This window comes from Cucumis sativus, chromosome 2 (genome assembly GCF_000004075.3).
Source record: "Cucumis sativus cultivar 9930 chromosome 2, Cucumber_9930_V3, whole genome shotgun sequence".
Taxonomy (NCBI): Eukaryota; Viridiplantae; Streptophyta; class Magnoliopsida; order Cucurbitales; family Cucurbitaceae; genus Cucumis; species Cucumis sativus.
This window is the reverse complement of record NC_026656.2, coordinates 13201973-13228374: the sequence shown is the minus strand read 5'-3', so window position 1 is coordinate 13228374 and position 26402 is coordinate 13201973. Positions and strand designations below refer to the sequence as shown.

The 26402-nt window shown below is 29.4% G+C and overlaps 2 protein-coding genes across 4 annotated transcripts; one reads left to right on the top strand and one right to left on the bottom strand.

Moving 5' to 3' along the window:
* Positions 1-6183: 6183 nt before the first annotated feature.
* Positions 6184-11673, bottom strand: LOC116402019 (serine/threonine-protein kinase STY17-like). Of its 3 annotated transcripts, XM_031880680.1 has the most exons (7): positions 11388-11673; positions 10059-10977; positions 9388-9767; positions 9007-9117; positions 8783-8833; positions 8251-8346; positions 6184-6285 (listed from the first exon to the last, which is right to left on the bottom strand). In XM_031880680.1, the coding sequence occupies exons 3-7, from the start codon at positions 9517-9519 to the stop codon at positions 6271-6273; spliced, it is 405 nt and encodes a 134-aa protein (XP_031736540.1). In that variant the 5' UTR covers positions 9520-9767; positions 10059-10977; positions 11388-11673; the 3' UTR covers positions 6184-6270. The 3 variants fall into 3 exon arrangements, 2 of the variants coding, with proteins under 2 accessions (XP_031736540.1, XP_031736539.1); XM_031880679.1 differs by lacking the exon at positions 6184-6285 and having other exon boundaries at positions 8079-8346; XR_004214375.1 differs by lacking the exons at positions 6184-6285; positions 8251-8346 and adding an exon at positions 8666-8687 and having other exon boundaries at positions 9007-9136.
* An 8536-nt stretch (positions 11674-20209) lies between these two features.
* Positions 20210-23664, top strand: LOC101216743 (protein NUCLEAR FUSION DEFECTIVE 4). Its single transcript, XM_004146983.3, has 3 exons — positions 20210-20629; positions 21152-21969; positions 22955-23664. Exons 1-3 carry the CDS (start codon positions 20297-20299, stop codon positions 23424-23426), a joined length of 1623 nt encoding a protein of 540 aa, XP_004147031.1. The 5' UTR covers positions 20210-20296; the 3' UTR covers positions 23427-23664.
* Positions 23665-26402: the final 2738 nt, after the last annotated feature.

The following is a 26402-nucleotide window of genomic DNA, read 5'->3' as shown; positions in this document are numbered from 1 at the left end:
TGCATCTATCTATAGATCTATTATTATTATTATTCACAAATTGTAAAAGCCAATTTGAAGTATGGTAGAATTAATAATTTTACCTTTAAACTTTCAATTTTAAAAGTCCAACCCATAAACTTTTAAAAGGGTGAAAATTGAACCCTATTTACTAAAAATTTATCAACGGTATCTTATTTCTCTCCCATGGTTTATGTTTATGAGAATTTGATTTAACTAAACCACTAAAGTATTTTTCTTTTTTTGTAAATACAACCAAATTTATATTTAACTGTTGAAGTCTACTAATAGATTTGATCATATTTATAGTTTTTTAAAGTATTGGTAGACACTTAATTATTATTTTTAAAAATATTAACATTGCAATTACTTAGAAATATACCTAGAAAAAGACTTATATTTAAGGACCCTACCATTATAAGAAATTGTCGGTGTCTAATTTTAGAAATTTAGAAATTTAGAAGAAAACTAAAATTCAAATTCTCTTTCTCACCCTCTCTTTTCATGAAGTGGATCTTAATACCAATTTTTTCTTTCCTTTCAATTGTTCTGTACATACTACATTTTTTTCATTTATTATCTATTTCTTTTCTTTTCTTATAAAATAAAACTATTTTTAAAATTATGTGATATTGTTGTGTACAAACTTTTCGTCTTCAAAGGTTTTTTTTTTTTAATTTTATTTATGAATTTCCTTTAATTTCAATGAATAATATGAGATTAGACTACAAATGGTTGGAATTTGGGTGTTTATTTGTTTCCCGAAATTACTTAGGAAATTTTGAAAACGCCGTTTCCTATAACTTTCCTGTTTTCCCACTAATTCCATTTTGAAAAACGAATTCTATTATTTCAATTTTTTTTTGTTTTTGTTCTTTTTCTATCTTTTTTCAGGCCTTCGGAAAAATGAACACTAAATACAAACCAATAAAATCAATCTTTTATTATTATTGTTTTAATTCAAACTAATTGTAAGGAGAAAATGGTTAGCTTTCGAAATGGTATTTAGTATCATCTTATTCATTAACACAATTAACCCATTTAACTTCGATCTATTCTATTAGTTTAGTAAAGGAAACTAATGAAATTTAATCGTTTAGTAACTTTTTTCGTTTTTAGTTTTAAGATAACAAATGTATTGTTTATTGTATAAATAAATTAAAATCAATATCGACACAAACTTCTAGACTAATTAACAATTTTTTTTATGTACTATATTATCTAAGTGAGACACATAGATAGTTTAATATGTGTGCATTGAGATCAAATAAGTCTAAGTTTCGATTAATAATTGATTCAATCAAATTTAATGTGAAGGACTAAAAAGAAAATTTATCTTATCCTACTCCTAGTTAGGAAAAAAATGTAGACTTTAAGCCACCCTTATCTCTATCTAGTCTAACTTATACATCAAAATTTTCTTTTTATTTGTTTCATATGTTAAGTGTTGAATAATGATAGGGAATAGAGAAGAGAGGGAAAGAAGGATAAGTAGGGGAAATTATATTTGTGGTTTACATAATGATTGAGAATTGAGATTGAAATGTTTTAAGACCTAAATCAACAATCCCAACTTACCCTGCCATTAATTCACCGCCCATCATTTCAACAGATAAACATTATTCACTTTCTCCTCTCTAGTCGTTTCATTTCATATCTTAACGTAGCTTTTAATATAATTGCAAGTAACCTTTATTTTATTCTAAAATTTATTTGTAACGTGAAGTGTAACGAAATTGATTACGAGTATTTGATTGATAGATACTAAATTGTCTTTTTTAGATATAATAATAACTAATATTGATGCAAATGCTAGTAATTAACTCATGTGTAATTTAATTTAATTAATCATAATCTATTTTACCAATTATAACAAAAACAATAGTCCCATAGTCAATCTCAAATCCAATATTAGATTAGATTAGATTGTAATTTTGTCTTTTTCCAAAGATTTTTTATTATATAATAAAAAAATTATGTTATGAAATCAATAAGTAAATAATATATAGAAATATAAAGAGAAATATACATACAGATTTATTTAAGAGGTCAGCACGTGTTTCCTTCACAATTTTTATTTTTTTATTTTAATATTAATTATGAATTGTTATATTATAATATATATTAAACAATGTTTTATTATTACTAAATTCAACCTCTGGTATAGTGAATGTGTCCTCCCTTCAAAGCCTCAAGATTCTAGATTTGAATATTGTCTACTACGTCTATTTATATAGTGCCTCTTACGTATGATTTCTGAAACCGTCTATGTGATTCCTTCAAAGATGTGTTAACTACGTTCCCAAAATAAAAGAAAATATTTTTATTAAAGAGTGTTTGTTTTCAAAATACAAATTAAGGCCACTAAGATAACAAACTAAATGTAAATAATGACAAATAATAGTTAAAGTAAAGTTTGTAAAAATAATAATAATAAAAATTATGATAATAGAATTCATGTCACCTACCTTTTATAAATTGCAAAAGTAACAAATTTAAAAACTGATTACCGTCTAATTACCCTCAATTACTAATCATATTTGTCAAATTTACTATACGCAAGAAAGAGATATTATAAACTATTTTTTTTGTCATACAACAAAACGTTTTTGAAATTAAAAAGGAAAAAGGGATTAAAGTTGAAAAGGAATAAGAGATGGCGTAGTTATCTTTATATTAATTATCAATGTCATATCAATATATTTCGTTATCATTCTAATAAAATATCTTACCAAACTTAGTTTATTTAATTTGATTAAACAACAACTACTTTACCAATATGTTTTCTTCCTTTTCTTCTTCTTTTATTAAATTATTATTTCTTTTTTAACTTTTCAAATTTTCAACTTTATACTTAGTAGCATAGGTTTGTAAGCTTTCAAAATGTTAAATAAGTCTCTTCATCAACCTTTGAACACCTTTTTTTTTTTCTTTTTTAATTTAAACATGACTGCATTTTAGTTTTTAATATGCTTTTCAAATTAACTTTTTTTATAAATATTGTAAGATGACTCAACATATTTACAAAATATAGCAAAATTTTAGATTTTATTAATGATATATATTTTAGACCTCTAGCTATATGAGATTATTATGATTATTTAGAAGAGTGGCAGTCTCGACAAGCTCAATAAACTTTTCAACCTTATGTATTGATTTCATAGTTTCACAGTTGAGAACAAACTTTTCGAATTGATGTTGAACCAATAATATCTTTTTGGTGGGTTTCCAATGGTTAGTGCTTCCATTTTCATTTAATGAGCGAAAGAGCTTCTGAAGATGTAAAAAACTCAAACTTCGTTAACCAACATTTGTATCGTCATCTTCTAATCTCCTCGACAATATATAACTCTCAAGCCTAACTATATTGTCTTCTTACCAATTGTAATTATCTTTAGTTTAATCTATTTTGATGAATGGAGTTTGATTTTTGGATGTGAAAATGGAAGAAATAAGAGTTGAATTATTGGAGAAGATACAAAATGGGGAAGAAAAGAATAAGATTAAAAGGATTTTAGGGAAAAAGGCAGTAGCAAGTGAGCAATTGAGTTACTCAAATTTATAATGATTAGGGCATGGTTTCAAAAATTACAAAAGTAGGCTTACAATGAATGAAATTTCTTTTGAAAAGTGAGACAAAAGCCAAGCCAGGGTGTAAAGTGTAAACAATAAAGAAACAGAGAATAAAATAGGTGACTATTCACAATAAGCAAGAGCCATTTTTCTTTAATAATAATCCAAAATATCCACTATCACTTATCAACACCCAATGATCCCACCCCTCACTCTTGAGCATGAAAGCATGATAGACCATTGTTACTTGTCATGTTGCAATGGGTCACTCTTAAAAGCATGATACAACCCCTCACTCTTGAGTTCAATCCATCATAATAACTGTGGTTCTCCAAATTGCAAGAATGAAAGTATGATACACCATTGCCACTTGCATTGTGAACATAGTACATTTTAAAAACACATTTTTATGTTGGTCCTCTTTTTCTAATTAATCTTAGTTCGTATCTATTGTTATTGATAAGTCACGTTCTAATTTTGAAACGTGGACAATTCAAACTGGTGTATATATATCGTTTTTGATAATATATAATTTCATCTGTTTTTATTAAGATATATCGATTAATGGTTGAATCTCCTACTCCAAATTTGGTGAATTGAAGAGAGAGAGAAAAAAGTACTTTTCTCTCTCTCTCTAGGATGGTCCTTCACCTCCCTAACTTTTAACTGTTTCTAATAAATAGTAATGGTCCTCCCCTGGCTAGCTAGGGTTAAGGGTTGTACAAAATAAAACTAAAGCTCTTAGCTTAGTTTTTTTTTTTCTTTAAATTGTTAGCTGGGTTTGTTGTCTTATAAATATTAAAAATACGAGTGAAGACTCCGTCTCGTATCATAACCGTTGGATGAAGAAAAGTAATAATATATCATATCAGATTACGTGTCAAAATATGAGTGAATGATTACAAACTTACTAACAGTGTATTTAAAACTTTGTCCATATTCAAGAGGTCCCATGTCCAACCTTTCAATTCTAACTTTTCCATCATCTAACTCTTTTATCTCTTTCATCCTCTAATTCAAGCTACATCAATTTAAAGGTTATATCACTCTCTCTCATGGCCCTCCCCCGTTCCCTTTTTGTTTAGAGTTTATATGTCAATGGGATCACGAGAATATTCCATAAACTCCTTTTTCAAATTCTTCAAAATGATTCTCCACCTCTTATATTTGTGGGTGAGATCTAATCACTTAATAACTACGTTTTCTTTTTCTTTTTTTGCTCTCGAACTTTTAAAGACATTTTCAAATTTAACGTAATGAATCCAAATATTTACATAATATAACAAATTTTCAGATACTATATTCAATGATAGACCATATTTCTATCCGTGTCTATTAGTGCATTTAATAGACATTGTTTTATCAATGTCTATTAACGTCCATCAGTGTCGATCGTTGATAGAATATGATATTTTACTATATTTTGTAAAGATTTTTAGTAGCTTTGCCATTTTTAATAGTTTTCCAACATTTTTTAAAATAAAAAAATAATGAAATTATTTACAAAATATAGCAAAATTCATTAAACTCTCATCTACTTAAGTTTTTTTTTTACAATATTTTGTAAATAGTTTTAATATTTTTTTATCAACAACAATTTTCCTATTTTATAACTACAACATTGGTAAAACTAAGTCAAACACATCATTTAAGATAAAAGACTCAAGTGATCACAATATCATCACAAATCAAATATAGACAATGGTTGAAGGATTGAAAATGGTTGTATATTTTCATTGTTAACTTTGCATCAAACAAACTTATAATTTGTTTTCTATGAATGCATACTTTTAGTTATTGTTATTTTAATATTTTAATATTTTAATACATGTTATATATATATTTCTTATATTATTATATAACCTAAAAACACTAAATTATATTTATAACGTTAAAACATGGAAAAATATAGAACTATTTTAGTTTTTTGTTTGTTTAATTTTCAAGAAACAATAAACATAAATAGTTAGCAACAATATTTATGCATCTTATAAAAGAAAGAAGATTACATAATAGATGAAACTTACTTGAAATATATAATTTTTGTTTAGGTAGATGTTTGTATCTTTGTATTACCATTTGATCTTTATGAATATATTTCAAACCTGTACTTAAAATATAAATCTACAGCTAAGTGATCTGGAATTAATAATGTTTTTTGCTTGCTTGAAATAAGCATGAAACAAAGGGAATTAGATATTTTGATTTTTCATCCAACAACGTTCAGATGAATTTTTTACAAAGAGGAAATTCTTAGATTGTTTACAAAGTTTAGGAATGTATACAAATATTAGAAAATAACATATATATTATTTTTAAAAGTTTCTCGGCTCATTTATTAATTTTTATAATCTTTATAATCTATACGTACTTATCCGTTCTCTTTTTCTTTTCTCTTTTAGTTATATTGTTGTAGTCTCTTTTTAAATAGTATCTTATCCAGTCCCTCGAGCCAATAGAAAAGAAGTGAGTCCCACCTCGAGAAAAATGAGAACGTGCTATATATCACATCCCAGTTCCAAAAAAGCTAGTTGTGTGAACAACAAAAGTAATTAAGATTGAAACATCTTTTTTTTCAATTGATATATGAAATAGATAAGATGGGAAGTATTTTGAATCTTTTTAGATTGTTTTGTTTTTTTTTTTTCTCTCTTTTCCATGATCACATTTTGCGTCTCCTACTCACAATGACCACCTTCAAATCCACAAAACCTGTAATTTATTACAATCCAATTATCCCTAAACATAAATTTAAATTTCCTATTAAACTAATTTGGGTTTGTGATGTAAATAAAACATAGTTCAACCAACATTTGAATGTGTTGGTGGTTTGAATTCTCTCAATTCTAATGTATTAAAAGAAGAAAAAAAAAACTCCTAATTGAGTTGAGGTACTATCTATTACAAACTTTTGACCTTAATTATAATTTTTAAGAAAGTACTGATAGATTAACATGAGTTTGATCACGTCTACTTCTAAAAAGACATGACTACATAGATCCATCTCTCTAACCCAAACCTTTCAATTTGGGTTGAATATTTGGGTCATGCAACCAAGTTATTGTTTTCTTTTCTTTTTCATCTTTTCCTCATTTTTTTCATTGTTATCCTTTTTCCTTTTTTAGTATATATATGTTCACTTTTTTTGTTTTCTTTTGATGTTTCTGCATTGACACAAACCCTAACAAAAAAAAAAAAAAAAAAGGCTTTACTAATCCAATTAAGTTTCTTAGGACTTGAGTCAAGTAAGTTCAAATTGTTCGAATTATTGAACACCTTTAGGAGGAGGAGGAGGAGGAGGAGGAGGAGAAGATGAAGCAGATGATGAAGATGAAGGAGGAGGAGAAGAAGGAGGAGAAGAAGGAGGAGAAGAAGAAGGAGAAGAAGAAGAAGGAGCAGATGAAGCAGAAGAAGAAGCAGATGATGAAGGAGCAGATGAAGGCGCAGATGAAGGAGAAGATGAAGGGGAAGATGAAGGGGAAGATGAAGGAGCAGAAGAAGGAGCAGATGAAGCAGAAGAAGAAGGAGCAGATGATGAAGAAGCAGAAGAAGGAGAAGAAGAAGGAGAAGATGAAGGAGAAGATGAAGGAAAAGATGAAGGAGAAGATGAAGGGGAAGATGAAGAAGGAAGATGAAGAAGAAGATGAAGAAGAAGAAGATAAAGATGAAGAAGAAGATGAAGAAGAAGAAGATGAAGGGGAAGATGAAGAAGGAAGATGAAGAAGAAGAAGAAGAAGAAGATGAAGAAGAAGATGAAGATGAAGAAGAAGAAGAAGAAGAAGAAGATGAAGCAAAAGATGAAGGAGAAGATGAAGAAGAAGAAGATGAAGGGGAAGATGAAGGAGAAGATGAAGAAGGAAGATGAAGCAGAAGAAGGAGAAGGTGAAGCGGAAGAAGGAGCAGAAGAAGGAGAAGCAGAAGCAGAAGAAGAAGCAGAAGAAAAAGAAGAAGGAGCAGAAGAAGAAGAAGAAGGAGAAGAAGAAGGAGCAGAAGAGGAGCAGAAGAAGAAGAAGAGGAAGAAGAGGAAGAGGAAGAAGAGGAAGAGGAAGAAGGGGAGGAAGAAGGGGAGGAAGAAGGGGAAGATGAAGGGGAAGATGAAGAGAAGCAGATGATGAAGATGAAGGAGAAGATGAAGGGGAAGATGAAGATGAAGGGAAAGATGAAGGGGAAAAATAATGGGAAGATGAAGGGGAAGATGAAGAGGAAGAAGAAGGGGAAGATGAAGGGGAAGATGAAGAGAAGCAGATGATGAAGATGAAGGAGAAAATGAAGGGGAAGATGAAAGGGAAGATGAAGATGAAGGGAAAGATGAAGGGGAAGTTGAAGGGGAAGATGAAGAGAAGCAGATGATGAAGATGAAGGGGAAGATGAAGGGGAAGAAGAAGGGGAAGATGAAGGGGAAGATGAAGAGAAGCAGATGATGAAGATGAAAGAGAAGATGAAGGGGAAGATGAAGATGAAGGGGAAGAAGAAGGGGAAGATGAAGGGGAAGATGAAGGGGAAGATGTGTGAAACTGAATGTGTACCATATATGACCATGAAAATATGAAAATATGAGGTACATAGAAATCTGATCCATTACACATTGGTTGAAATCTAATATCTACACTTTTCATGAATGCCAACGCAGCATCTGATGTCCATAGGGTGAATAGTATATATTTGCATGATACTAACCTCCGGAGCCATCCAACGATATGTTCCAGTTTCAGCAGTCATCACACCAGATTGAGCTAGCACTCTAGCAACACCAAAATCAGCTACCTTGATAACCTGTCAAACATTTTGGTTTAATATCGGTCTGGAATAGAGAACAAACTAATGAAAAGTTAATTAAATGAAAATAAAAAAGATAAAGGAAGCACACTTAAGAAAGCGACCCCGGGAATAACTTAGCTAGAATTGATATTAGCTACTCTGCAAAGTCAAATAATGATTGTGCCTATAGATATTTATTGTATAAAAGAAAAATCATTGGAATCAAAAAGTACTTCAGAGCCTACAGTGGAGAGCAATGGCATTAAAATTTTAATGTGTCAACTTTTAAATATTTAACGGCTCAATCTTGCACCTACCCCTACTTTTTCCCAATGTGTGAATAGAGGATGCCTTTTCTATATAACTCAACTAGTTAGAATTCAAATAACATCTGAGGTGAAGTATAACCATCCTCAGGAATGTAACCTTTAACAAGAATATTGGCAGCTACCTGAATCTTTGATATTTCTTCTGCCAGTATATCTTTTAGCTGCTTGGTATCCTGTAATTTCAACACTCCATGTAAAAAATCAATTCATGGATGGTATAAATAATATTTTTTTAAGAAAAAATAGATCAAGACCATTCTGAACTGAAAAAATATCCAATATCCTGCCACAACCCATTCAATGTCGTGTGAAAATGAGAAAGAAAAGCCTTGGAAGACTATATTACCTCAATTACCCAACCATCAACTACAAAAACATCCAAGGAAAAGCCATCTGTTGTTGAAAAAGCATGTGCTTCTTGAATATTCAGCCCAATCTCAGAAAGTAAGGACGTCAACTGAAAGGTAATTTCTGCTCTGAATGTCTCACATATAATAAAAAAATTTAGCTAAGTCCAATAAATCATATTCGGTATTTACAGCTAATTTTCTTCAAATAGTTGTGCTACAAACATGGGAATGTTACCAAAAGCATAAACGCTTAACTAAGAACATTAGTTCCTCCAACAATAATGACCCTCTCTACTAGTGTGTAAGATGCTCCTTTACAAGAAGCTACTTAGCTCTAGTAAAAAACAAAAATTATACAATTTAGAGAGTGAGTCTACCTGACTGAGCAATTTCGGCTTGTCAATTGTTGATATTGTAATTTCATGCATTGGCCTGAAAGTATTGGGATGGTGCTTGAGAACCAAGGGCATACATAAATCTTTCATTGTTAACCAATCCACATGCAACATATGTTAAATAATTCCAAGAAAAAAAATAACGAAACCTTTTCCGATTTACCGAGAAAAAGTTTTGGGGGGGGGGGGGGGGGGGGGAGGGGAGGATGGACTAAGAACAGAAGGGGCCATTGAACTCTTATTAAAGTGACATGGAGGAATCATTGATTGCTGTCATAACCAGAAAACCGCTCCTAGTCCACTTTTTCCTTCAAGCTCCAATTAACTGACTTGCCAAAGTTCCTGCCAGGAGATGAATGAACCTGCAAGTTGACCAATTTTTACATTTGCATTTTGTCGACAAGAACTAGATAGAATTCTTATACAGAATGTATAAAGGTTAACTTTTAGAACACTGGGAAAATTAAATGAAAAATACTGTTCAGACAAAATAAAACAACAAACTACGACATAATCACATATATAGCGAGAGATTAATATTACACTAAAAAACTACTTAATCACATATATAGCGAGAGATGTAACATCAAATTCCATTACTTCTGTAATATGAAAATCTAGTGCAATAATCAATAGTTCGTGATAGACATTACCTGTACGAGACGGACGTCAATTGTAGGTCGAGTAGCAGGATCATGCATGAGAACATAGCATACCTTTGACAGTATATTTCCACAATATACTGTCAATTGCACATATGTGCCATATAGAGAAGATTTTTGTGCATGAGAACATCTTCAGCCCTCTCTACATTGACGCCCATAGCATACCTTTGATAGTATATTTCCACAATAGTCATATCACAAGGTCATAGTAATTCTAAGACGGCAAAATAAAACTAACTGAACAGATTTGAACCAAGTCTCACATTGACCACACACGACCTTGTACATATTGCTTTCAAGCTTCTTAAAATTTTTCAAGAGTTTTAATTACATGAAGTTTTTGGCTATATCTAATTATAATTTCGAGTGGACATATTTCGTAATCTATGTTTCGAGACTTCAAAATTTCCATTTCTGTCTAATAATATCTTGAACAAACAAGTACAGTATTGATTTTGCCTAGTGAAGCTAGTATATATTTTTTATAAAACAAAAACACAGACGGGCACACGAACACAATGATACAAACATTATAGAAGAATTACTGCTTCAAGCCACAAACTATTTTTCCTTTTCCTTCAGAACCACATCTAAGAATTATAGCATCAAGAAGGACAAATCAGCATAACATAAAAATAAAGATAAATTTTTCCTCTTCATCAATCCTGCTCCAATTTCCTCGTGATCAAAGCCTCGTAAAACGTAATTGATCAGCATAACCCAAGAAAAATATATTTTCTCAAATCGGATTGCACTAGCGAAAAATTACACCGTCGTTAAAGCGGCAATGTACAACGATACAAGAAGATGGAGAAAACACGATGAACGGATTCAGATTCCAAGTAAGCAAAGAGGCGAAAAAGGTTTCAGCCCATAGCCATGACATCTCCTTTGGCCTTGTTATTTCCTAATTCGAACGAACAAAAATCAATCAAAAATCAACCAAATGCTTCATTGAGGCATTTCATCAAACACATTGTAAGCTACCAAAATGTTTCATCACCAACCTACACAAATTCTTGAAAACACAACGAAAATAATTTTAAAGATTGCAAAGAAATCGGCACTAACAAACAATTGGAATGACGCCATCAAAAATAATTATGAAAATTTTGGTGAAGATTTTACAATCAAAGAATTTCATGGCTTAATATGGACTGGTGTTCATATCTTTGGTAAAGCAAAATCTACCCTTAAAAAAATTCAATCAAAACTAGTGTTCTTCAACAAATAAGTTTTAATATAGAGACAGAACAACAAAAAGAAAGAAATGGAAAGGAAGAAGAAGAAGAATTAGAGACAGTAACAAAACCTAACCTTAGTAAATGTCTCCGACGTCAACAGCGGGCGCTTGGTTCCAAAGATGAACAGTGGGCGACGATTGGCAGTGACAGACAACGTTGGAAGACGATCGACAGCATTTTTAGAGATCGACGGTGGTTGTTCGTCTGATGGACCTCGTCGTCGTCTGGAGAAGGGAGTTCAAGGAGTTCGGAGATTGGGAGGCGAAAGGGAAGAAATCTGAAAGGGGAGGCGAAATGGGAGAAAGGGTAGAAAGCAGAAAGGGGAGGCAAAAGGGGAGAAAGACAAAAGAAAGGGGAAAGGGGAGAAGGGAATAAGTTAAAAATCCCTAAAAAAGTTATTATTTTTTTTATATTAAATATATTATTTTATTATTATTTTATTTATATTTTATGACATCAAATAACTGTCGCGAAAAACATTTTCCGAAAATTTCCGTCTTTTCCCGCCAAAAACGCGTTCTTTTTCCTTTTGTGACATTTTTTTTTCCTCCCTCTATTTTGTGAAATAAATAAATGTCATAGTAGAGAGTTTTTCTTCTAGTGAAAAAAGATGAGTTGGAGCTCAAATTGACATAGAGAAATATTATTCTACTGTAACTTACATTTTTCTATATTTTCAATCTAAATTTTAGTATTAGGACAACAAAACATCAAATACCTCTACAATAGTATGATATTGTCCACTTTGTTTAATCCTTGTTACTTTATTTTTAGAATTAGGTATCATACCTGTGAAAATAGTTATCATCACTTATATACATAAGATCATTCTCTTTTACCTAATTGATGTGAAACATTAGTCGCATTACATCGTTGTAAAAAAAATAAGAGAAAATTGGGAAAGGAAAAGAAAAACAAAGTTGGAAGAGATTAGTCCAGAAAGAACAAAAAAAAGTTGTTATTAAGTAAAATAAAATATTGAAAATAAAAAATAAAAAGAAATCTATGGGTGGAATTTAAAATAAATATCTTTTACTTTGGGAAGGCCGCAATATGGAAAACGCTTTTGCTTTTCAAATTTCATCGTCTATTAATTATGAAAAGGTATCATACATTAAAATAATAACAACAATAATGCTTTTGAGAGAGAGAAATGAAAAAAAAATGTATTAATTATATATATAATACTTTTAGAAGAAATATAATTATATAATTTGATCACGTTGATTATAAAAAAATAATAATTGTTGGTCCCTTGGAAGATTTTGGATCCTCACTTTCCATTATTTTAATTTTAATAAAATATCTTCTAACTTTGAAAATTTTAAAACCATGTTCTCATCGTTGCCCATCGACTTGATTGTTTTTTTAGTTTTTTTCCCCTAAAACTTGACTAAAGTTTTAGATGTAAAAACAACTTTTTTTTTGTGACAAATGATTTGAAGTGAGGGATGGTATAAATTTTATATAAATTGAGTTAATATTTATCACATTGCTTGTACCAATTTAAAAAGATCTAGTGTGTTTAATTTGATTTAGTTTTCATTTAATTTTGAAAAAGAAAAAGTTAAAAATGTTTGGAAGCTACCAAAAAAAAAATAGCACTTAAAAAAATTGATTTTTTGAAATAAAGTTAGGGTGTTCTAGAAATCAACTTTTTTTTACTCGAGTGTTTAATAGTCAATCTCTTCCTAATTTGTATGTGCGTAAAATTACTATAATACTCTCACTAATTATCCAATCTCACTTTCAATAACCTGTATGGTTGTTGTCTACTACTCTACTCTACTGCTCCTAGGAAAAGCAATTATTGAGATGACCTAATAACTCATTTGACCATCTCTAATGACAAACTTTGTGAAACCAATATAACGTACTCATACATTAAACTCCAGTGACCATATCTGATAGCTCCCTTTGGCAACCATTAGACCACTAACTTCAACAGAAACATGGCCAATAACCACCTCCATCGATCAATTTTGGCGACTAATTAATTAACTACTATGATATATCTCATTCGACAACTAACTTCAACAATGACTTTATTAGGTTATAATAAATGTTTTATAGTCATCGGTTGTAGTAAATATACATCAATATAACACATACTTGTATATGAAAACACTTATTTGTAGAGTTAATAAGATTTAAAATAATATATAATTTATATTTTTGTAGTGTTCAAAGTAATATGTTATAAATAGTAATCGAAAAAAATAATGTTGAGCTCGATCTTTGGTAGTCAGTAATGTCGAGTATCACAATCGATCATATCTTGTCATACACATAACCAAAAACAAGATGCGAGAGAAATATTATAAGTGATTTTAATTATTAGAGGACCCCCAAGATAGAAAATTAAGTAAAATTAAAACTCGAAAAGTGATAACTAGACTCTCCTTTCTATATGAACTTTTAAATTAAACTAAATCAAACTCTACTCGATTTGACTCCACAAAATTCATATAAATCTTATAGAAAAGATTGTTAAATCAAAAAATTATATCAAAACAAAAGATCAAACCGATAAAAGAACACACTCATACTCATGCTTGCCAACAGTCCATTAACACTAAAATCAAACTAAGTACCCTGAATCATAACTTCTAGAAATCATAAAAATGAATCTTAGAAATAGATATGCAATGAAAGATATATATGTTGGTTGTGTTTTCTTTTTGCTTTTTGCTTTTTGCTTTTTGGTTTGGAGTACACATCGTCAATTTTGTTTGCTTGGGTGTGTCCGGAAAGGACATAATGTAACCACAAACAACTGTGATAGAAAAAGACAAAAGAACAGACTGTAAATTATATTTAAGAAATTGCAATAATAAGAAGAAGAAAAGAAGAAGAAGATGAAGTGTTATAGGTAGCACATGCAAAATAAAATTGTGTGGAGTAGATGCGATAAGCAATACCAATTATTGTTAACTTCCAAAATATGATCTCTTCCTCTCGGTTATCAAAAATATGTGAATATATATGTATTATTGTACTAGCTTGTGTGTTTCAGAAAGGAATGGAAAGAGATAAGAAGTGTGGGTTTTTTTTTTTTTCCTTTTTATGTGTAGGGGTTATAATTTTCTCTTTTATCAAGTAAATGAAAATATGTACTGTTGCTGCTATACTTTTCAAGAATAATAATAAAGCATGAGAGGAGAGGAGAGGAGAGAGAGATAGCGTTTCGTTTACTGTACAAGTAACATGCTTGTTTATGACAAAATGATGTTGAAAGGTGCATGGCATGCATGAGAAGGGACCAAGAAATCAAAACAAATGCATGGCAATAGACAGAGAGAATACATCATGTTAATTATTAAAAATGAGAGAACTAGCTAGTAACTCTTGTGTTGACTAGGGTTTTGAAAAAATAAACCAAAAATAGGAAAGAAAATAAGGAAATGATACATATAAAGATAAAATTGGAATTTAGTTTAGATAAATCCAAGAGTTAGCTATTGATTGATTCAATCAAATAAAATCCAACGTTACATATAGGATATGGAAAGATCAATCTCATCCTAACTCAACTAGAAAAAAGTAAATTCTATCTCTCTCCTTTAAAAATTCATACAATAATATATAACTCAATAATAGAATAATAAAATCCTAACTCAATCAATCTCATCCTAACGTTTTAAAATAATATATAATTTATCCCCTTTATACATTATTGGTGAAAATTGAAAATGAAAAAAGAAAAACGAAATTCATAGAGTATAATTATCCTAATTTCATTGTTATATCTCATCGTGTAAACCATTTGAACTCAAATAGTTGTAATGAGAATAAAGAACTTGTCGTCATTCAACTATATATATGTTCATTGTTAGATTGATTTTTCGTATCTACGTTCTACATCATACTTGTATCTAACATTATATATATAGAATCTAATCCTCTGGATTTGAAGTAGTTATAACATAGCAATTGATGTATATATCTATTCAAACATATATCAACCATTAAATCATACATAGTTGAAATTGGAAAGAAAGATAGTTCAAATTTAGAAGGACAAAATAAGATCAATATATATTTTTCTCTCATAGGTCATGATAGATAGAAAAGTATTGTACTCTTAATCTGACTTTGAATAATATTAGTGGGAGTCGTTTTTTAGGGTTTAGATAAAAGTTAAATGGAGTGTGGAAAAGACTGTTTCACCCTTGAGAGATAGTGGGTCAAAGTGGGTTGAATTAATATAAAAATAATTTAAGAAAAATGATGAAATTAATATATATTAAAATGAAAATTACCTATCATTCAACTTATGGGTCAAATTGCAAGAGCTTGCAATAATTAATCTATTGAATTTCAAATAATTATTCAAATGAACAAGCTCCAAATCACAATAATAACCACAATGATTTTAATTTGATAAAGTAAGTCTTGCATTTATGGAACACTTTTGCAATTAAAACTATTTTTCTATGATTTAGTTAATTGCAATTATTTATTTTTAAGGTAAACTTATTATAATTTGAGTTAATTAAAGTTTTAAAATGGTCATGAACCAATCAATTTTAGTACTAAATACATTTATCATAGCAAATAGGTTGCATGTGCTTCAAATTTATTTTATTCTACTTTTTTAAATGTTTCTTTTTTAATTTCTTTTTCTAGATGTCTTGAAAAGCTTACAACTTCATTAATATCAACCTTACGTAATGAGACCCTACATTAATTTGTTCTTTCTTGATCTTTTTTCCATTTATTTATCCCAATACCAACCCATAGGAAGCACTTTTGTGAAATTCTACTTTAAGGACAAGTGAACAAAAAATCTAAATTTTACCTATTTCTTGGAAGTTTCCTCTTCATTAATCTTTAATATATAGTTTACTTGTGAATTAAGAATTATTATTTCTACTTTGCATGAATTCACATGAACTTTTCTAATGATTGAAAATGATCTATATATATATCTATCGCCTTAGTAACGTAAATATATAATAAAGTTGTAGTAAATAGACTCATTTGTATTATTTAAGTAATATTTGTGAGCTTTTTCAAATTTAGAAACTAAGTGCGTTAAATAGGTTTTAAAGAAATCAAGTTTATAAAATAAAATTGGTTTTTTTAGAAAAAATAAAGATAGTGTTTAGTGTTTAATCTATGTATAATTCTTAATTAAAACTATCAAAAGTCATCCGCTTCATTTTTACTCGGTTAGTTCGGCAACAACTTCCGACCAACTTCATTCAATTATGAATACCGTCTTCACTAACTTCGACAATGACCAACATTATTGACCATTTTCTTAAAATTATTACTTCACAGTCATCATTTATAACAGTTTGATATTGTTTTAAAAAATATTTTAGTATATAGTAAACGAAATAAAATTGTAGGACATACACAATTGAGAAAGAGTTGTCAAAATCCATAAGTATTTTGATTTCAAAATACAGTTTTCAACCAATTTTTTTTTTTAAATTTTTTATTAGATAAACTTAAATCAAATGTATTTTGATTTTGTTGACTTAAAAGTAGAGTCGTGAATCATAATAGCATATTATCATAAATTTGAATTCAAACTTTATACTCAATTTAGGAAATTTTAAAAGCCAAATTAAAGAGAAAATAAACACAAATTTGAATAAGGCATTTCCTATTCATTATTCATCTCGCAATACATTAGTATATTTTCGTCTAACAAGTTATACTATTTAAATTAATGGTAGATTCAACTTTAATATTGTTGAATCAATATTAAGACATATATAAATTGAATATCACATTCAATATATACCCCCAAGCCTTTGGTTTTTTTTTTTCTCTCTTTCTATATGTGCTTGCATGGTAACTAGTGAATACACTAATAATTTTGATGTTTTTGTTATTTTGTGGAAAGAGTAAAGTAGAATGTCACAATTTGGCATTTATGTCAAAGAAAAGTTGCATCAAATTCTTTGGAAGACAAAGAAAAGTTGCATGGTCCAATTTTAAAAGTAAATAATAATAATAATAATATTTAAAAATTTTAAAAATAAAATAATTTTAGTGGACTTAATATTAATTCAACATGTGAAATAAAATATAAAATAATTAAAATTTTAGTAAAAGTACACTCTTTTCCTGGAGAGAAAAACACACATACAACACGCATCCTAACCACGTCTAATGGACATGAAAAGAGTGTGAAATCGTGACTAAAGTTCCAATTAAACTCTCTTTTAACAAAATTGAATTAAACTCGTGCTTCAAATCACCACTCCCATATATACTCAAAAATAAAATTAAAATTCACAAATAAAGATTGATATTGTTAATATATATAGCAAAATGAACTAAAATATTTACAAAAATATAACATGACTTTATATTCTATCAGTTAATAAATACTGATAGATAGAATTAATACGATGGTTTGTGGTATAAAAGTATTCATTATTGTTAAAGTTTGTAAATATTTCAATAGATTTGTAATTTATAAATCGTATTAAATATTCAAAAAAAGAAGAAAATAAATAAATATTTAATACTCAATTATTCGTTTATTTTGGTCCTTAAATTTCTAAAAATAATTGTTTTTTTTTCTTTTTTTAATTTTACTAAGATAAATTCTATATAAAATTTTCTTTAACTTAAAATAATCACAATATTTTCTAGAAAAGACATGAATCAAAATGACTCTATTTTATCATAAAACAATGAAAACGAATAAATTTAAACACGTAAACGTGCTAAATTCTAAAACGAAGAAAAGAAAGATGACCATAGATTGACCAAAACATACCAAAGTTGTTAAAAAGTACAAAAAAATGAGTGAGATTTGGATGGATGAAGACAAGATTTAAAAGGTTAAAAGAAGTATTAGAAAACCAAATTGAAAAAGGGCAATAGTCATAGATGACCTATGACCTTTAGAATGAAATACTTTTCCAAATTGAGTTGGTGCTTTATTTGAGCAATCAATCATTTTTCTTCATGTCTCATAATATTTTAGAGAAATATGAACACTTTATTCACACTCAATTCCATTTTTTTTTTTAAAAAAAAAACATTAATTAATGAATGATCCAAGGTGGAAAGTTTGATGGTAATAATAGGATATAAGGAAAGGTTTTGTTAAAAAAGGGTGGAAGGCGTGTACGGATTGGGGTTAACAAGATAAGGCCTTGCCCACACCATTGAAAAACAAGTTATTGACCTCACCAATCTTTTCTTTTTTCCATTTTAATATGGGACCAACTTACGCATTAAAATTTGGTTTCTAAACTTTGTATTTTCATTTATTTGTCTATGTATTATCCTCGATCAAGTAACTCCTATATTATGCTTTAGATTATTCTCGTTATATTGATTAAATCAATTAGTAACCAAGAAGTCTTACTACAACATTATCCAATAAACTCAAATTAAATACTAATTTGGTTTTTTTTTCAAAGCTCAAATTTCTCAGCTCTTTTTTTTAATCAAACTGGAATCTTGAAGCAAACGGGAAGAAGATTGGATAGAATTAAAAGAAAAAAAGAAAAAAGAGGAAAGAGAAAATCACAAGATATCTCAAACTTAAGACACCGAAAAATTTGTATATAGATGAAATCACATCTAACATTTGAGATGAAAAAATGGGGTAGAATGGCAATGCAATGGAAACAAACATTTTTAAGAATTTAAAGATAAGATGGAACTATTTAGAGGGTAAAAGAAGAAGAAGAAGATGATGATTTAAAGGAAAATAAAAGAATAGTTTTTAAAATTGTAAAGCATAGATAATTAGAAACCGTGTACACAGGCCGCGTTTTGTTGCCGCAATTTAACAAAGACCTTTCCAATTTGCGACTTGCAAGCCATTCCTCTCTATTTCCAACTTCCAACTTGCAACCCTTTACCTTTTTCTAATCATCGTAATTATAATTAATTCACATCCAACTTTGCTTAACCAATAATTCAACATTCCAATACTTGAGAGTAACGTCTTGGTCAACCCCTTTTATACTTTATTATACATCACCAACTTTCCTTTTTTCTATTTTTCCTCCAATTCTATTCTCTCTCTTTTATTCATATTTTCTATATATTCATTGCTTTACTAACACCTACACATTAATACACAACTAAATATAGGTCAATATAATTTAAATACTCCACACTTTAACTTGATTACGACTAACAAATAGCACATTTTGATACATCTACTATTCAATTTCACGCTTTTTAACTTTCGAGTATCTAAATTTAGTTTATTTAAAGTTTGTTGGTTGATTTTTAATCGATAATAATATCTATACTAAAAATATTAAGAAAGTTTATAATATTAAGAATCAAAATGATATTTGAATTTTTGTTGTTGTTAGTATTATTTTTTAAAAAAAAAACATAAGCATTGACATTTTAAAATTAATTGGAAATGTTCCATGGTATATAAATTACTATTTTTTTCAATACATAAATCTATTTAGAAATTTAAATGAGAGCTCTAATTTTACTTAGAATACATTTATTTATGAAAAGGGTTCTTTCGAAAATGGTGAAAGTCAAGGTTTATTTAATCTAAGATGCATTACTTTTATAAAGATAGTATATAAACTTTTTGCATCATTTATCATGCCTTTTATTTTGCTACGAATTATTATAATACTCAAATGATGAAAATTTCCATCTTTAACTTATAATTCCTATTTCAGGAGAATGGTATGATCAAATTATAATTTACCAAAGTAATAACTCTAAACATGTTTCTTGAAAATGGTGCATGTTCTTGGTTCACTATCTATGATGAGTTGGATTTGAAATGGAATTAATACACATTTTTAAATCAAAGAAAAAGAGAGAGAAAGAATTTCTGGAAGAGAAGAAAAAAGAAACATAATTTTTTTTATAAAAGTCAAAAAAGTATTAAAGAATCCCAGTTTTGGGTATTTAAATACTCGATAAGATCTCTTCTTTCCGCCATTCAAAACCATTCATCTCTCTCTATTACAAAGGGAAAAAAAACTCTCTCTGCTTTTTGTTTTTCAAAAGATTAAAATGGGTTCTGTAAACTTGCCGCCGTCCATGACGGTGCTAAAATGGCTAGGATTTGTGTCCGCCGTATGGGTTCAGGCGATTTCTGGCAACAACTACACTTTCTCCAATTACTCGGACGCCTTGAAATCTCTCATGAATCTAACCCAACTTCAACTCAATAATCTGTCCGTGGCCAAAGATGTTGGGAAAGCGTTTGGACTTCTGGCCGGAATCGCTAGTGATAAGTTTCCGACTTGGGTGATTTTGCTTATTGGATCTGTTGAAGGTCTTGTTGGGTATGGCACTCAATGGCTTGTTGTTAGTCGAAGGATCTCTCCTCTTCCTTATTGGCAGGTAACTTTATTTATTTATTTGGTCAATATATATTTGAATCTTTCTTCTCTTCAAGATTTTAATTCTCTTTTCCCTTTTTGTTTTTGTTCATTTCATGTTATGAGCAACACGTCTTTCTTCTTCAACCTTAGCTAATGATATTTAAAGTTCTTTAAAATTAACTAACTTATGGCTACCACCAAAAACAATATACTCAGAAATGTAAGTTTGGTAAAGTTTGAAATATAGAAACCAAATTAAAATGAGTGAAATAGTTCAATAGTAAGAGACTCAAAACTTTTTACTGAGTGAAAATCTTTCTTTCTTTAATGTTTTTTAAATTATTAGGCAATATATTTATTTAACGAGATATCGACATTCAGTTTCAGTTAGCAAGAAAAGTATGGTTTGATGATTATTAAATTGGGAATGAAACACTAAGAATCATCCAATTTCAGTTAAGCAAAAAACAGTTTAATTAGTTCTTCTTTCTAAAAATCTTCATTTCAACTAAGAAAAAAAAATGGCGTTTGTGCTGTTCAGATGTGCATCTTCTTGTGTATGGGTGGAAACAGCACGACATGGATGAACACGGCGGTGCTAGTAACATGCATCAGAAACTTCCGGAAGAATCGCGGCCCAGTTTCCGGCATTCTCAAAGGCTACGTCGGTCTCAGCACGGCCATTTTCACTGATCTCTGTTTTGCTTTGTTCTCCTCCGACCCATCTTCTTTCCTCCTCATGCTCTCCTTGGTCCCTCTCGCCGTCTGTCTCTTCGCCATGTTCTTCCTCCGCGAAATCCCAACTCAAACCACCATCACCGCCGCCGATACCCAACAAGAATCCAATTACTTTTCCGTCTTCAACGCTCTTGCTGTCGTCGTCGCCGTTTATCTCTTATGTTTCGACTTCGTCAAAAACTCCGGCAGACTCATCTCCCAATTATACTCAATTGGGCTTCTGATTCTCCTTGGATCCCCTTTGATTATCCCAATTTACTCATTTTTCAAGAGCTGGAACTCGATTCGGAGCCGGTTGGATCTGGAGGAGCCGCTAGTGAAAGAAGAAGTGGTAACAGGGGCGGTGAAGGAGGAAGCAGGGGAAACTGCTGTGATAGAACAGAGAGCGCCGGTGATTGGAGAAGAACATACGATATTTGAAGCGGTGAGAACGATTGACTTCTGGGTGTTGTTCGTGTCGTTTTTGTGTGGAGTTGGAACGGGATTGGCGGTGATGAACAATATGGGTCAGATCGGATTGGCTCTGGGTTACGCGGATGTATCCATGTTCGTTTCTCTCACAAGTATTTGGGGATTTTTTGGCCGGATTCTTTCCGGTACAATTTCCGAGCATTTTCTCAAGTAAGTTCCCCTCTTTCTCTCTCTCGCTTTTGATTTTGGTTTATTTTCTATTTCTATTTCAAAATATTTTACAATTTTACTTTCGTCTTCATTTGATTTTTTATATTTTCTACATTCATGTTTTTAATTTCATTTTCTTACAAATACTTCTTTTTTTCTTTGATATTAATTATTTCTATTTTCAAATTAGATATATTATACACCACTATGAAAATGAAATAGTACCTTTTTTCCCACAAAACTTGAGTATAGTTTTGATTTATTACTCCAACTTTTGCATTGAATTGAATTTAAGTTTTGTTTTAATTTCACCAAGATTTGCATGTTTTACTATGAACTTTTTTTTAATTAAATATGCATTTTTCGTATTTAGGAGCTTGGAATCTTTAATTCTTAATCAGAAAGAATTACTATATTTTTCATCACTATTAGAATTTAAATTTAAATTTAACTCCAAAAAATATTTTTAAAGTTAATTATAAAAAATATTAACTTTTTTCTTTTCTTTTTAAACTTATTCTGTATTGTTCTTTGAATTGTAAATATTGTTTTAAACGGGAACTTGAGATTTCAAAATATATTTTATAGAAAATATCCATTTTGGTCCAACTTTACAAAGTTTATTCTTTTCAAACCTTTGATATACTTTTTTGAAAAGATTGAAATGACATTTTCTAGAGATACCTACTTTGGTTGAGATAAGTATTAAAGAGGAAAATAGTAACAAAGCCTTTCTTTATTCTTCAATTTTTTTCTTTACATTTAGAAATTAAAATAAACATGTTCAAATTTTAGACTATTCATTTTGAAAAATAACTTTATTATAAAAAAATGTCAAATTAGAAGACCTTCATTTTCAACAAATCTTAAATGGTTGAAACTGATTGTATTAAAAAGTTGAGTCTTTTTGGAAAAAGAAGGAGAAAGATATTCTTAAATTAAAGTGAATTGAAATGTAACAATATCTTCATGACTATTATTTCAGGAAAGCAGGCACTCCAAGGCCTCTATGGAACGCAGCATCTCAAATTTTAATGACCGTTGGATACGTTTTGATGGCGATGGCGATGCCAGGGTCTCTCTACATCGGTTCAGTCATTGTCGGGATTTGCTACGGCGTTCGTCTCTCCGTCACTGTCCCCACTGCCTCTGAACTCTTCGGTCTCAAATACTACGGTCTCATCTACAACATTCTCATCCTCAACCTCCCGATCGGCTCCTTTCTATTCTCAGGCCTTCTCGCAGGGTTCCTCTATGACATGGAGGCGACTCCAACCGAGGGCGGCGGGAACACGTGCATCGGAGGACATTGCTATAGAATTGTGTTTCTTGTGATGGCATTGGCTTGTGTGATTGGGTTTGTTTTGGACATTTGGTTGGCGTTTAGAACCAAAGAGCTTTATTCCAAACTTAAAGCCAACAAGAAATCAAAAAAGGTAAACAGCAATAACTCTTAGTGAGCACAATTTCATAATTAATTGGTGGATTGATGGGAATTTTTACCCAATGACATCCTCCATTATATATATATAGTTTTTCTTTTTCTTTTTGAATTGTTTGAAACAATGTGATTAAAGATTGTGTAAGCAAGTTTTGGAATTATCTATTTACCCTTGTTGTGTAATGAGTAATTAGATTTGTAATCTTTTAATCATGATTTTTTTCTTAAACAATAAAATACATATTTAATTCATACATTGCAATTGATTTTACCATGTTTTTTTAGAGTGACATGTGATGGAGTCATAATCATTTGAAGAAAGAAAAAGTTAATAATAATTGAGTATAAACTTCAACTCTAAACGTCTAATTTTATCTCTTTAAACTTTAAATTTGACTTTAGTAATTTCAAAATCTTGGATTTCACGAGAATACAAGTTATTAAGTTTGAGGTTTAAAATATGTTAAAATGGTTAAAGTTTATGTTCAAATTGGTATATTAAGAAAAGTTGTAAAAGAGGTAAATGTTTTTTTGGTAAAATAAGAAATGAAAGATTTACGAACCAAAAGAGAATTAGGAAGGATAATAATATTTAGGGTTATTTCTTTTGATGTTATTAAAAAAAAAAACCATATTTACACTAAAGAACAACAATTAAAACGTCATATATATTTAAAATTTTCCTTCATTGAGATTATAATTGATTTTACAATTTTAAAATTTAAAGGGTTAGGACTAAACAAATACAAACCATGAAAGTTTTTAGAACTAAACTTTAATTTAAATAAATTTTATACATTTTTTTGTGGGTATTATTATAAATCTATTGAAATGTAAGGAAAATGCCAAGTTGGGTCAAAAGTTTGGGCTCTAAAAACTGACAATTGGGTTGGGCTTCACACACATATTATTCTATTGAAAAATTTTAAATGATAGTTTCATCAATGAATAATAATTAAGAATAAAACAACGTTTTAAAAAATTATAAATATAGCATATTATTAAATTATAGGTTATCATTTGTGGTTGTTGGTGTTGGTGTTGAAAAGGTGACACGAATTAGATAAAATAATGATGATTAGTACATAAAAGGAAATAAATATTGTTAATGATTTAAAGCCTTTTGACTGAAACTAAAAGTAAAGTCATGAGTGTATTAAACTACTATTATGTAATACAATTAGTTTTATATACTATTCACTGTTATTTTATCCAAGTATATGTTAAGTTGAGTTGTTCTTCATTGGATTGATAGATGTAATAAGATTTAGAGATGATCTTTAGAATTGTCCACTAGGATGATCGTTAGTCTATGCTACGAAGTTGGTGATTGAAGGTTAGTCATGGTGGGAAATTTGTCTTCATTCTACACTAAAACAACATAAACTTCAAAACAAAACCCCTCTAATGGAGTCACCACTTGATTTTATTAATGTATGGAATGAATTACCATGTTATTTAATGACACAATTATAAAATAAGAAAAACAAAAGGTTGAAAGGGATAGTTTTTCTTTCTATCTTTCTTTCTTTTTTTTTATCTTCATTCAAATCTCAAATTTAAATGGAATAGTCTATAAGTTGTACGTACAAATCGTGGATGGGGTCCACAACTTCTATAACTTGTTACATATCACAAATTCTTTATTATTTTTTTTTTTTACAGATATATTAAATATCCTAACCAGGTTGGGTTGAGTTGAGATATATTCTCAATCCAACCCAAATTTTCGGATTGGTTAGGTTGACAACCCGAATTAATTTTTTAACTCAACCTAATTCAACCTGTAAAATATTGATTGGGTTGGGTTGTGTTGTTAGGTTGTATTATTATTATATATTTTTCATTCTCAACCCAATGATCACTTAGAAGCTAAACGCCGTTTACCCTTTTACGGGATCATGTAGTTTTCTACCTACAAACGATTGTTTACTTCTTACGCAATCGGTTAACTTTCCTTACGATTGTTTAATTTCATACACGATCGTTTAACAAAATACTCATAACTTTACTTTCATTAAATATATATATATATATATATATATATATATATATATATATATATATATATATATATATACTATTAATATGGGTTGGGGTGGGTTGGGTTGAACCAAAATTTTCAACCACAACCCGAGACCCAATCCAATTCGAAACAATTAAAATTTTCAACTCAGCTCAACCCACAATTCAACTAACCCAATCCAACTCATATTATATGGGTTGAATAGTCCGAGTAATGGGGTTATTCGAGTAACATCACCTTTTCAATTTCAATTTTATTATTTTCTTATGAACAAAATAATAAAATTAAAATTGGAAAGATGACACTAATTTAATAAGGAAAAATATTTTTAAGATTGAAAATTGGATGTTGGGATATTTAATATTTATATATAAAGAAAAAAGAAAAAGAATAAAGAATGTGTGATGTAAGTGACAACTCATGGAAGTTGTGAACTCTGTCCACGACTTCGTTATCTTATTTTTGTCAATATTTCTCTCATACTCTATTTTTGACATTATTTTTTAAAATCACATTATTAAAAATAAAAGTTCATATGTGGTGAAAGAATGTTTAGAAACTTTTCTATAGTAATAAAACAAACGATATATGTTGAAATAATTTAAAAGTTAGATCACATAGATGGGTTGGTATGGAGTTTTAGAACTATATTTCTATTGATATAAGGCTCCTTAGGTAAAACAAAAAATTAAGCCACTGGAGCTTATCTGCCCCAAGTTGACAAAATATCATATTATTGTAGAAAATATTTACGTAAAAAATCGCGTTACTCTATATTTTTTAATATGAAACAATAATAATAGTCTTACAATTGACACTTTTAAAATTTTAGAGTTTTCTTTTTTTTGTTCTTGACGGTGGATCATTTAACGTTGTTTTAAAGCATCAAAACAATCCTGGTTATTTAACATTAATGTTAAGTAATACAACTTGTAGAGCAGCCTGGTTGGAAAAGTGAAAAGTGAA

What these genes read in the sequence shown, in the direction of transcription:
- LOC116402019 (XM_031880679.1), bottom strand. Translation starts at nt 9,519, where the DNA reads ATGTTGCATGTGGATTGGTTAACAATGAAAGATTTATGTATGCCCTTG. An exon ending in TTGATGGTTGGGTAATTGAG is followed by an intron (nt 8,834 to 9,006) that starts GTAATATAGTCT and finishes TTGAAATTACAG; the next exon opens with GATACCAAGCAGCTAAAAGA. An exon ending in AAGAAATATCAAAGATTCAG is followed by an intron (nt 8,347 to 8,782) that starts GTAGCTGCCAAT and finishes AATGTTTGACAG; the next exon opens with GTTATCAAGGTAGCTGATTT.
- LOC101216743 (XM_004146983.3), top strand. Translation starts at nt 20,297, where the DNA reads ATGGGTTCTGTAAACTTGCCGCCGTCCATGACGGTGCTAAAATGGCTA. An exon ending in CTCCTCTTCCTTATTGGCAG is followed by an intron (nt 20,630 to 21,151) that starts GTAACTTTATTT and finishes TGTGCTGTTCAG; the next exon opens with ATGTGCATCTTCTTGTGTAT. An exon ending in ATTTCCGAGCATTTTCTCAA is followed by an intron (nt 21,970 to 22,954) that starts GTAAGTTCCCCT and finishes CTATTATTTCAG; the next exon opens with GAAAGCAGGCACTCCAAGGC.